Consider the following 13,441-nt stretch of genomic DNA (forward strand, 5'->3'; position numbering starts at 1 on the left):
AGCATTCAGTACAATGAGAGGTAGTGTGCAGCCCATCAATTCAGAGCTGAGCTCGGGGCCAGACTGCTTGGATGTGAATCCTGGACCTGTGACCTGAAAGTCGCGTGACCTTGGATAAAGTCTGAAACTTCTCTGTGCCTCACAGTCTTCACTATGGGACATGTTAGCGTTAAATGAGTTAACACATGTGAAGTGTTTAGAAAAGAAGATCTGGCACAATTTTTTTAAAGATTTTGTTTTTCACTTTCTTTTGTGTAGTCTCTACCCACAACATGAGGCTCAAACTCATGCCCCTGAGATCACGAGTCCTATGCTGCACTGACTGAGCCAGCCAGGCGTCCCAGACCTGGCGCAATGAACGTTAGCTAATGTCACTATCTTTGGTAATTTCTCTCTCTCTCTTTCCTTTTTCTTCCCAAAATATATCATCTCAGAGCCTCAACCCCAGATTCTTCTTTCTTAATTCTGGATGGGTCCTGGAGTCATCTCTGTAGCTGGAGGGCTTAGCACGGCACCTGGACAGTTCATTCATCAGTTACTTACTGAATGCCTGCAGTGTGCTAAGTACTCTTCTGGATACTTGAGAGACCAAGGTGAAAAAACTGAAAAAACCTTTGCCTTAGTGAGCTCATCTCCTGGGCGGGGCGGGGGGGGGGGAGATGGCACTAAATAAAAAACCAGGAAATATATATAACATGGTGCCAGCCAACGGGACAGTGGGAGGGGAGGGTGTTGGGCACAGCGTAGAGGGGTTTGGCATTATATTAAAGGGGTTCTATATTAAAGAGGGTGATTAGAGAAGGCCTTGTCCCTGAGAAGGTGATATTTGAACTGAAACCTGTATCAAATGAGTGTGCAAGCCATACACGCATTTGGGGGAAGAGCATTCCAGGCAGGGAGGGACAGGTGCCAGACCCCAAGGTGGCACTGAGTTGGTGTGTTCAGAGACCAGCAAGATCATTGAGCCTGTGGAGGAGTGATGGTGTAGCTCAGGAGATGGACTCAGAGAGAGAGAAGGAATCTTCCTGGTGGGCCAGCCACAGGACAGACTTGGGATTTTGTTGTGAGATAAGAAGCCGTGGAAGATTCAGAGCAGGAGTCTCTCTCTCTTTCTTTCTTTCTTTCTTTCTTTGACAGAGAGAGAGAGAGAGATCACAAGTAAGCAGAGAGGCAGGCAGAGAGAGGGGGAAGCAGGCTCCCTGCTGGGCAGAGAGCCCGATGTGGGACTCAATCCCAGGACCCTGAGATCATGACCCGAGCCGAAGGCAGAGGCTTAACCCACTGAGCCACTCAGGCGCCCCCAGGGGTCCCTTTTTATTTTTTATTATTTATTTATTTATTTATTAAAGATTTTATTTATTTATTTGACAGAGAGAGATCACAAGTAGACGGAGAGGCAGGCAGAGAGAGAGAGAGAGGGAAGCAGGCTTCTTGCTGAGCAGAGAGCCCGATGTGGGACTCGATCCCAGGACCCTGAGATCATGACCTGAGCCGAAGGCAGCGGCTTAACCCACTGAGCCACCCAGGCGCCCCGGGAGTCCCTTTTTAAAAGACCACGGTGTGGGTTTAGGGAGAGTAGGCTCTGAGAGGTGTGAGATGCGTGGGTAATGGTATGTGTGCAAGCTGTAAGGCTACTGCAAGACTCTAGGCCCAGAGCATGCGAGAGACTGCGGCGGGGGAGAGAATGTGGTGAGAAGTGCTCTGATTCCAGATCTCTTCTGAAGGTAGGTGTGGAATGGGGAAGGAAGAGAGGAGTCTAGGGTAACTGCTTTTGGCCCAAGCAACTTAGTGAGTGGTGGTTCCTTTTCCTGAGATGGGAAGTATGGATTTGGGGAAGGGGAGTGGGATCTAAGAGTGTTGTTGGGGCTTCAGATGTTTAATACATCTGCAAGCCATGATCAAGGAAGAGGAAGGACCAGGCGCGGATATATATTTGGTTATCATTAGCCTGTTAGGATACGGTATTAGAAGGAATACTTTTTTTTAATTGAGAGATTAGGTAAGCCTTTCCAAAAAAGGCGTTTGAGCAGAACTTTGGAGAATGAGTATGATTTCTAAAGGCAGATAAAGGGGGAAATGGAAGATATTTTTCATCTCTCACAGCCTTTCTCCTTGGTCCCTGGTTGAATTTGTTTAAGCTGCTGACCTGGTTGAGACTCTCTTTTCAGTGATATAGCCACTTAGGTTCTCTATTGAAAAGGAAACTAGAGCAGATTACATACTGACCGATAAACCACATTCTGCTCGTCCTTGCTGTTCACAAACTGAAAATGTAGGGGGAACTATAGAGGAGCAGAATGCGAAATGCGTTCTGCTTCACTCCGTGTGTCTGCTGTGAATTGGGATGTGTAGATTTTGATGTGGAAGCTTTTCATGTGCCTTCATCTTCACTAAAGATTGAACATTTGGGGGCAATTTTTACTTCTACTGACCTTATGTCCTTGACTTGAGCTGCTAGTTTGTAACTCAGTCAAGTTAAAACCGCAGCTACAACCGTGAGGAACCGGGACCCCTTGCTATGTTACTGCTTGTACCCCTTACTTGGGCATAATGTCTGTCTCGACTCTTCTTGCTTTGTGTGGAAAAAAATGAGCCCTGTTTTGCCACTTTCCTGTTTAGGTGGGATTTTATTTGGAGTGGAATATCGCTTACCCTTTTATTTTCATGAGCACTATAATCTTGCGATTATTTTGGTCTTCTAAAGAGAGAAAAATTATTAGATGTTTGTTACAATGGGGTAAAGATTGTGCATTGAAGGGCACCGGGGTGGCTCAGTGAGTTAAAGCCTCTGCCTTCGGCTCAGGTCATGATCTCAGGGTCCTGGGATCGAGTCCTGCATCGGGCTCTCTGCTCAGCGGGGAGCTTGCTTCCCCTCTCTCTCTGCCTGCTGCTCTGTCTACTTGTGATCTTTCTCCGTGTGTCAAATAAATAAATACGATCTTAGAAAAAAAAAAAGATTGTGCATTGAAAAAATTCAGGTTATTAAATGGTCTAAGATGCTTTTAGAACTGAAAGATGAAATTCATACTAGTCAGGTGTACTGTTACCTTAAAATAATCTTCAGCTGTTGACTCTGTCTAGTGCTGAGTATAGATAGGGTTATGCAGTTTTAGCCCCTCCATAGTAGTTGTAGCTATTTTTCTATTTAGAAAAAAACATATTGCATTAAAGAAAAGTAGCCATAGTGTTTCTCTCTAGAGGGGAAGAGGCTTCTAGTCTTCACAGTTCTAAAATAGACTTTGTCATAAATTTTAGTTTTGGGTTTTTGTCTTAAATTAGTGAGACCACTGTTACTTTAAACATGTTTTTGAATGATAACCTTGGTTTTTATAAATTACACAAGAATGGCTGTTGATGTAGCTGTACTGGTTTTAACAACTCCACAATTCAGGATTCCAGTATTTTAATATGTATACAGGGCATTCTGGTTAAGAAAATGACCTCAGACATTGCCTGGGTCTGACATCAACTACAGGTAGCTTTCTTTATGTGGGAAAACACTTAAGTGCAGAAAAATACAGATAATATAATAAATACCCAAATACAGAATAACTGAATGTTAATAATTTGTTAAACTTGTTTTATATCTTTCTTTAATAAGTACATTTCACTAAGAATGTGAAGGCATGTCTGCCCATTCACCCTCCTCTCTTTCCTTCACTCCCCAGAGGGTTCAGTGTGAACAGCTTCCACTGTTGTTAGACTTCCTGCGCTGTTAGAGCCTACATGTCCCGTAACATGTGTTTGAGACCCATCTCCTGTAGAAATAAAGGTCTGATTAATTCTTTTCAATTGTATAGTATTCCTTCGTAAGAATATGGCATATTTGTTTTGAACAATAATTTCTTTGTGTAGTCCAAATAGTAAGTGCTTATCTGTTAACATAAGCTACAAAGAGCTTTCAGTTCGAAGCGCTTCCTTGTTTCCAGCTGTGTCTTTTTCGGGTAGCTTTCCTGAGTTTGACCTTAGGCCGTGCACAGTACTGCTGTCTGTTGAATTCTCAGAGTACACTAGAGTGCTTTGTGGTCTAGCTTTCCCACCCATGGAGTTGGTGGCTGACTGACTTTTCTTTCTTTCTGCTCCAAAGGAGCTAGAAGACTCAAGCGTTGAATAAACAGCCTGAAAGCTTGGTAGAGTCTGTGTTGGTGGTGCTGGCTTCTGGTGTGCCTTTGGGATCACCAGTGAGTGTTCCTGGTGTTGATTCTCCTGCTCCAGTAATGGGTATGACGTGTCTGTCTCCTGTGGGTATTTTATTTACTTTATTAATTTAAAGATTATTTTATTAATTGAGAGCATTTTGCATTCTAAGATTTCCTCAGGAACAGGATGTGTCTACATAGGGTTCTTTGTGTATGGTTATTTCAAAATAGAGGTACGCAGTTAGGCTTTCTGTTGAAATACTGGAATCCAATGTCTGCCATTAAAAACACATTGGTTGCAAAGATTTATTTTTGTTTCTAAAGCATTGATTTAATGTGTGAACTAACAATCCAATCAAGAAAATAGATTAAAAAAAAAAAAAAACTTCTCCCAGTGTCCTTACTCTTGAATTCATAGTTATTTAAGAGCTCACCCTCTTTGACTGTCTGTTACTGTGATATGTTTTTTTTTTTCATTTTTTTAGAGGGGGGCGACTTTAAACAAAATTATCATAGAATAGTAATGATGAAAATATTATTGACTCAAGTGAACATTTTTAATACCTTCAGCCTGTATATGAACAGCATGAGTTTATCATGACTTCAGATCCCAGTAATGGAGTAAGCATCTGTTTACAGGAAATGTGCCAGAATCAGAGTTGAGTTGCCTCTAAGGAATTCTGGCGTTCATTGACGCTGTACACACTTACTGAGCATCTTTACTGCTTACGGTTGAGTGTTGTGGGCTCAGGGCCTCCAGTGATGAACAGGACAGGCACAGCTTCCTCTCACATGCAGGTTTACTCTAGGGGGGCAGCAGGAGAGGAACCTATGAGATGTCAGGTGACAGAAGTCCTGTGCTGAAGGTAGAAAGGGTGATAGTGCTGGGGAAGGGGGTGGCAGCAGTCTCAGGCCTTCATTCACTTGGAGCCCTGGTTGTGCATACAGGGGAGACATGCATGAAGAGTAAAACCTTTGCTTGAAAATAGCTAGGATCACGGTGTGGCCATTCATTCATTCATTCATAAAATTCACTGAGTATTTTGCTTTGTGTCTGGAAGTATTCTAGATGCTGATGATTAGTAGTGAACAAGAGGGATAGAAATGTCTGTTTTCGTGGAGTTTCAGTTTTGGAAGGGGAACACTTACATAAACAAGGGAAAAAAATGTGAAGATTGGTGCATTGCAGATGGTTAGGGAAAGCAGGAGGCAGTAGGATACTGTAATGGAAATAGACTGCCAAGGGATAAATTGTAAAGATATCTGTAAGATATCCACCAGACTTTACTTCACGGTGTCCGTTTCTCCCCTTTCCTATATACTTTTCCCACGCACAGAGTCTATTGTATTGAAACCTCAAGCATGATTTTATTGTCTTAACAAAATCCATCATTAGTCCTAGGGTGCTAGAGACAGATTATTACTTTCCCAGAAGGTAATCTTTTCAGAATTGAAGTGAAATATGGTAAGTTATTTTTTGGAAGTGTTGAAGAAAGGAGAGATGCTGTACCTAAATTGTGTTTGCAAAAATATAAAGGAATGCAGCTCTTTCTATGCAGGGGGAGAAAAGCTGTTGTGGAGCTAATAACTTGAAGTTTCTATCTGGAAAGCTGAGACGTGATAGATTATATATCAATTTGGTATATAAGTTATTTGGTAACACATATAGTTTGAGTTTCAGAGTATTGTAGCCATGTGAAGAACATATTACAAATGAAGGATATGTATTTCTAACACCAGAATTTCATGAACTCCAGATAAAGGAAAAACAATTTCTTTGCAAAGCAAAGCATCTTTCTTCATGTATATGTATGTGTGTGTGTGTGTGTGTGTGTGTGTATTATGTTTACATGTATAAAATGCATAAATATTTCAGAATTAATGTTCAGTATCAGAAATGTTGGGGGTTCTACCAGAACTTACTAATACCAAGTCCAAATACTTTTTTTCTCCTCTTTTTTTGGGGGGGAAAAAAAAAAAAGCTCTGTCTTTTAAAGCAGTTTCAAGTTCACAGCAAAATTAAGCAGAAGGTAGAGATCACATATACCCCAGCCTCCACAGGTGCCCAACCTTCCCCACTGTCAGCATTCAGCATCAGAGAGGTGCATCTGTTAAAACTGATAAACCTGTGTAAATAACATCATTATCACCCGAAGTCCGTAGTCTGCCTTAGGTCCAGTCTTGGTGTTGTATGTCCTGTGGGTTTTGACAAATAGATACAGTGATATGTGTCTGCCATTGTAGTATCCTACGGAGTAGTTTCACTGGCCAGACAGTCCCCCCGGTACTCCACCCATTCAGTCCTTTTTCTCCTCTCAAGTCTGGGCAACCACTGGTCTTTTTCAGTTTCCATAGTTTTGCCTATTCTGGAATGTTCTATAATTGAAATCTATGGGATAGAGCCTTTTCAGATTGGCTTCTTTCACTTAGTAATATGCATTGAAGATTCCTCCATATCTGAATTATGGTATGATAGCTCATTTTAGCACAGAATAATATTCCATTGTCTAGATGGACAAATGTATCCATTCACTTTCTGAAGTGAATGGATACATTCACATCTTCGTTTCTTCCAGGTTTGACAAGGATGAATAAAGCTGCTGTGAACACTGATGTGCAGGCTTTTGTGTGCACATGAGTTTTTGACCCGTTTTCGTGAACACCAAGGCGTTCAGTTGCTGGATTGTGTGGCAGGAGTATGTGTAGTTTTGTTTTTTTTAAGAAACAGACAGGCTGTTCCAAAGTGGCTGTGCCATTTTGTATTCCCACCAGGGAGGAATGAGAACTCCTGCTGCCCCACACCCTGGCCATTGTTTGAGGGTGTCAGTGCTGGAGATTTTGGCCCTCTTGGTGTGTGTTGATATCTCACTGTTTCATTATTACTTTAATTTGCAGTTTCCTAATGACATATGTTGAACATCTTTTCATTTGTCTTTTTTCCCATTTGTTTATCTTATTTTCTATCTATATATCTTCTTTGGTGAGGTATCTGTTCAGATCTTCTGCCTGTTTTTTGTGTTGTTCATTTTCTTACCGAGTTTTAAGAGTTCTCTGTATATTTGGATCACAGTCCTTTATCAGGTACATCTTCCGCAAATATTTCCTCCCAGTCTGTGGCCTGCTTGTCTGATTGTTCTCTTGACAGTGCACATTGCAAAGCAGATGTTCATTTTAATGAAGTCCAGCTTGGGGTTACTGCTTTCATGGATGGTGCCTTTGGTGTTGTCTCTGAAAAGTCACCACCAAACCCAAGGCCATCTAGCTTTTTTCCGTGTTATCTTCTGAGAGTCTTACAGTTTCTTGTTTTGTGTGAGTGTATGTGTGTTTATATTCATTCTAGTTAAATTGAATCGCTGAGTAAAAACGAAATGATGTATTTACCCCGTAAAAACTTCTGTCCTGTTCTGCGATGAGGTGATAAGATGTGCTTGAGGCCACACTGATGAGCAAGGCTACGATGGAATTTTGAGCTCACTTGGCGGTTTTCCCTCTTACCTTGTACAGTCACTGGGACCTGAGCTCTTAATTTCCTCTTTTGTAAAAATCGTATTTGCATTTCCTGAAAGGAAGACTGTTGTTGGTCTTTTTCTCTCTGGGTCTCTGAATAAACTAAGGAACGATTACAGAAAAGAGGCACAATACTTGCACTGTGCATAGATTGGTAAAATACTTAAAGATTTAATGGAATACTTTTGTCTACAAAGCGCTCTTGTGTTTCCTGCCTGATCAGTTTATCCAGCCATTTTTGATGACATTTACAGTACTTGGAACCTGACCTCTTACCGTTGAGAAGTTTGCTGGATTCTGACCTTCTTTCCTTGGCCTTTAAACCAGCACTTTATGATTCCAAGGCTCCATGTTTGTAAGACTGAATCAATTAATTGTTCCTCCTTTCACCTTTAGAGCAACGTAGACTTCTACTGGCTTTGTAGTCTCTGTATTCTTTAAGACAGGTGAGTTCCAGATCTTACTGTATGAAAATACGCACTTCAGAATGACAGTAAGTCACGCCATGGTGGAGAAAATAGTTTATACTGTGCTTATTAGCTTTCTCTAAATTCCATTTAGAGCATGTCAGGGAGACCATACCCAAGTTAGTCATCGCTATTTGTGAGCAGCTACAAACTCAAGAATTTTCACAGATGAGTAGCATAGTATAGAGCATAAAGAATATTACTCAGATTGTTAAGGCAAAAAATTAAAATGTTAAGGACTAGTCCCAATTTCTCCCAAGTTCATATTGCTGCATTTTTTTGGCCTTCATTTCACAGTTGAGATCATTAGTTCCTAGTTTTGTAAAAAAATTATCTGAAATAAGGAACAGAAAATTGGAAAGAAAAATGATTAAAAGTATGTGCTGTGGTTCTAGAGGTTCCAAATCATTTTTTCATTTCTTGGAGGGAAAAAGTCTAACTTTTGAAGGAGATTTCATTTATAAAATCGACTCTGTACTTTATAAGCAATGTTTAAATTCATTGGTGATAAATATGCATGTTGGTATAGTAAAATCCCATTTTTTACATAATGCTTTAATGGAAATGGCAGTTTTATGAAATGAAAGTGACTAGTAAAAATCTGAATGATGCTCATAAGCTCTTACATCATTTTTATTGAGGTTTTTGTATATTCTAATTCATTAATACAGGGGGAAAGGAGATCACTAACATGGTTTATTTCCTATAATTACTCAAATCAAATATAATTTATTTTCAATAAAATTCTTAGAGTACATTGCCCAGGGTGGGGAGAAGAGGGCTGGCCTGTTTTTATAAAATGTCTAGATTTTAACTCATGAGACTTTGCTGTTTTAACATTGTAGTTCACTTATATGTATTTTCAGTATAGTTCCCTCTAGATTTTTCCAAGTAAAACTCTGTGTAAGTGCAAGAAATCCCAAACACTTAAAGGCCCAGGATTGAGTGTTGAGGGAGAAATCTGGGTTATTTATTTATCCTGCTTATTAACAAATATTGTTTGTCTTTTAATAATTTAGACTACTTTTTTGTGATTCAAAATGTCAAACATTATTAAAATTACTGTGTAATAAATTAACTGGGGGGGATTTCCAAAATCCACTTAGTATTTACAGTTAAATTTGGCTTATTTTTGTGGAATACCTAGAAGAACAGGTCAATGTAAGGGGTCAACAAACACCTAATTTTGGTGTGCCGCTACCCCCAACTTCTTGAGGTAGGGCAAGGAGGAAGAGCACTACGAACTGAGTTGGAAACAAGTAAATATTTTCAATTTCATCACAGTGAAATCTTGCCAACAACCCTATTTTCTGCTCAGTATACTTCAGACCACCTTAGGAAAATCTGTATTTTTTTTGGATGTGGTTGTGGGCTATTATGAATTCTTGGCATTCCAATCTGAAGATGCTTCCATGTTCTTGAGACAGAATTTTGTTGAAACTAATAACTTTAAGTTTATATCTGGAAAACGTTAAGGCCTGATAGTTTTATAAATCCCCATCAAATGGTAAGTACCTGCTCTCCCAGGCCCCGCTCCCAGGCTTTATATTTGAAAGCCCACCCCTTTTCAGGTGTCACTTTGTGTAAACACATGGTTTGTCTGTTTTCTTCTCTTTTGTCCCAGCATTGTAGAGTTATTTGAGCTGGAGTTGTGCGTAGGTGGAGTTCTGGTGATTGGTAGTTGTTCTGTAAAGGCCAGGGAATGTGTACATGTGTGGTGTGTGTGCCTTTGTGCATGCGTGTGTGTGTGTGGGTGTGTGTGTTTGCTGTCTTTGACCCCAGAAAATCAGAGTTCTGTTTAGCTGTGCTTTTTTCCTTTTACCACTGCTGAAGTGATCTCCACTCTTTAGCAAGCGAAGAGTCTTACTGGGGGTAAGTCAAACTGTGTGCTTTGTGGAGAGTGGAAGAGGGTAGAGTCACAGAGAGCTGCTGCCTTCATAATCCCTCAGACACCATTTTAGCACCAAGGATACTGTTTCTCCCTTGATGCCAAAAACTTGATACAGGGATGGAGCGTGTCAGCATGTGGCTCGCCCTCATCTTAGCTGAAACTCTTCTTAGGCCACAGATTACCTGCCCTCTTGGGTAAGCTTTTGGTTCTCAGTAAGGAGAGGACTTCGAGTGTAGTGAGAGGGTCGTTTGTGTTGGGCGTCAGTAGGTGACATGCACTGTCCAAGATGCTTTTACCAACATCTGGCTACAACTGCACCCACAAAATGCCTGATCGCAGAGGGCCAGAGGCAGGACTTATTAGAAAGATAACCAAATGGAAACACTCTCTTTAGGCATGTCATTCTTGAAGGTGCCATTGCCTGTGGAATGAGAAGAAATTCTAGTGTGAGTAACTTCATACAATAGATGACTCAGTGGTACCGTTGATTGTACTATAATGCAACAACATATGCTTTCCTGAAAATCACCAGGCCACGTAAAATAGCATGATAAACACTGTAGGACTTGCAAGAGGGAGGTGAACTTATAAGTGCACAATGTTCATAAACTTTGTTCATAAACTTTGTTGGTCATCTGCACACACAGATAGGAACGTAATCATGGTTTTACAAACATTAAATGGGTGGGAGACACAGTGTTGTATTTCGGTAAACATGGCACTTCACCTTGAAGAAGACGTGAACTTTGCCTGTGGCGGTGTAGTTCGTGGGTCACTGTCCAGTGGGGGAAGGAGGGCAGGTGGTGACACTGGGTGTGGGTGGGTGTGGCTGCCCGCCCATAGGGGAGCTGCGGTAGCTGATAGGGGTTGAGGTGTGTGTAGAGGGTGTAATTTGTGTATTTCTAGGCAGCTTGGTTCAGCCGCATGTACTTTTCTGGGTTCACCGAGCATTTCTTGCAGATGAAATCATGCACAAGCAAATATGAAATTTGTTTTATGCTCAGATTGTCCCCCTAATATGCACATCAATCACATTGGAACAAATTCACGAATTCAGACTCAGCTTTGTGGCAGAATTGGTTGTAGTTTATTTGATTTTGGAACGGAGTCCCTTTTCCTTTCTTCCTTTCCATCATTATTGATTTCTTAATTTATATTTAAGTTAAGCCCACATCAGATTGATTTTTTATACTCTGAGCACTTCTGAAGGCGAGAAAGTAGCTTGAGATTTTAATTTTGCTAGTGCTTATCCACCAGGTAGTTTCCTCCCTGCCTCTCTGTCTGTCTGTCTGTCTGTCTGTCATCTGTCATCTATCTAGATACACACATTGAGACCTTTACTAGATGCCAGGCACAGTGCCTGGAGAGACAATGTATTCTGTATTCTGGAGATACAAAAACTGGTAAGGTATCATCTTTATCTTAAGAAGCTTAGAGTCTCATTGAAAAACTTTCAAGGCGCAGATTTGAATGTCTTTGTTGGGTTTCCTTAGGGAACGGATGAACCAACATTATGTATTTCTTGGTTTGTGAACATAGCGGCACAGACCTTCCCACCCCGCCACCTATTTCTTTGTAAATGTAGAGATGGTAGCAAAGAGCTTGTGTGGAGGAAACACAGAGATACCACTGATTTACATGGTGAAAAGATGTCAATTTGAAAAGAGGTTGAAAAGGACCTAGGAGGTCTTACAGTCAACCCTCCCACTGACTCCTTAATAAACCTGGTGGTCAGGTATCCACAGTAGAGTGGTAAGTAGAAAAAAAGCAGGTTTCAGAGTAACCTGAATAGTGTGATCCATTTGTTGTCTCCCCGTGTGGGAGTGTGTGTGTGTGTGTGTGTGTGCGCGCGCGTGCGCACACATGTGCTGTTTGTATAAGCATAGATGATGTGAGAAGATCTCCCCCGTTAGACCTCAGGGGACAAGGGAAAGCTTATTAACTTCCTCTTTATACATCTCTTATTGTTTGGCTTGTTTTAAGAAGCGTGTTTTACTTTTTTAATTAAAAAATCTAATAAAGTAGAAAATGAATAAATAATAATAATAAAAAAATACCCTCAGGGCACTGAGCTTTGTTTCAGTCTTTCCAGTCGCCTGCGTAGTTATAAAACCGAATATGACGTTTCAGGTGTGGGCTGCCTAGCAGGACTCTGAACTTGCTGTGGTTAACGCCACGGCAGCAATACCATATCGTGTGTTTGTTGGGGGTGGTGGATTCTGTGTTTATAGACCATTAACACCTCAAAGTCTTTTACATCTGCTACTCTTGGCACACTCTGCCCTTGATAATTGTGGGGCCTGAGTTTAATCCTTCAGATTCTCCCTGGTAGAGTTCATCTTATTGTGGAAATCAGTATTTAATGTAGGTTAAGAACTGGTCTTAGATTCAGGCTGCCTGGTTCAGATCCTAACTACCCACCACTAACTAGCATGAATACTTAGACAAGAAACACATATTCCTGAGGCTCCGTTTTCTTTTATTTTTTCTTTCTTTCTCCTCCTCCTCCTTTTTTTTTTCTTTTTTTTTTTTCGAGATTATTGAGCGATAGTTTAAAGCTCCTGAAGAGAGAGGGGATCTGAAAGGATTGCCCAAGCCTCTATTTTCTTATTGGTAAAATGACAATAACCATGAAGTTGTGAGGTTGCAAGGAAAGACTGGGCGTTAGAGCGCTGACCTAGGTTGCCCGGTGCTGTGGTGAAGCACGGTGAACTTCAGATGCTGCTGTTAGTGCATTCGCGTCAGTGCCTTTCTCGCATCCGGGATAGGGGGCAACCTTCCCCAACCACATACCGTATCCCTCCCCACCCCAGAACGTAAAGCAGTCAGTCTTCTGAACTTTCCTCACAAGGTGTCCAGTCAGTCTCTGCCTCATTCCACAGGTCCTTTCACCGATGTCGTCACCACCAACCTAAAGCTCGGCAACCCAACAGACCGAAATGTGTGTTTTAAAGTGAAGACCACAGCACCGCGTAGGTACTGCGTGAGACCCAACAGTGGGATCATCGATGCGGGGGCCTCCGTTAACGTGTCTGGTAAGTCCTGGAGCTGGAGGCCGATGAGGGGGCTAAAAAGTCCCCCTAGAGCCAGTAAGATTTCTTAAAATTTGCATTTGGCATAACAAAATAAGACAGTAGACGTCTCCCTCGTCCCTCCACCCTCTGATTGAAAAGCTTAGTGGGTCCCACTCCTCTGTCGGTTTTCCATAATTAATGCCTCTTTGGTTTAATGCTTACAGCCTTCTGCGCCTCGATAGTTAAAGCAAAAGTAAAGTGGTAACTTCAGACTTTGCTTCAGAATGAGTTTGGTTTTCACTCCCTTGAAATTAAATCTGCCCTTTGGCAATAAATAAAAAAGGGCTAAACAAACTTAATTTTACTTTGTGGGAGAACGCTAAATGGAGTTATTTTCTTATTTAAGCTAAATGGTTTCTGACA

At 41.2% G+C, this 13,441-nt stretch overlaps 1 protein-coding gene across 3 annotated transcripts in view; it reads left to right on the top strand.

The window, feature by feature from the left end:
• The window catches only part of VAPB (VAMP associated protein B and C), a 51,566-nt gene that overhangs the window by 13,643 nt on the left and 24,482 nt on the right, over positions 1–13,441 (top strand). For 2 of the 3 annotated variants that reach the window (XM_047744278.1, XM_047744276.1), the window contains exon 2: positions 12,887–13,039. In XM_047744278.1, the coding sequence (XP_047600234.1) occupies positions 12,887–13,039 (153 nt within the window). Of the gene's footprint in view, positions 1–3,668; positions 3,773–12,886; positions 13,040–13,441 lie in introns of all 3 variants that reach the window. The other variant, XM_047744277.1, reaches the window with a different exon arrangement.

This window comes from Lutra lutra, chromosome 9, assembly GCF_902655055.1.
Source record: "Lutra lutra chromosome 9, mLutLut1.2, whole genome shotgun sequence".
NCBI classification, from domain to species: domain Eukaryota; kingdom Metazoa; phylum Chordata; class Mammalia; order Carnivora; family Mustelidae; genus Lutra; species Lutra lutra.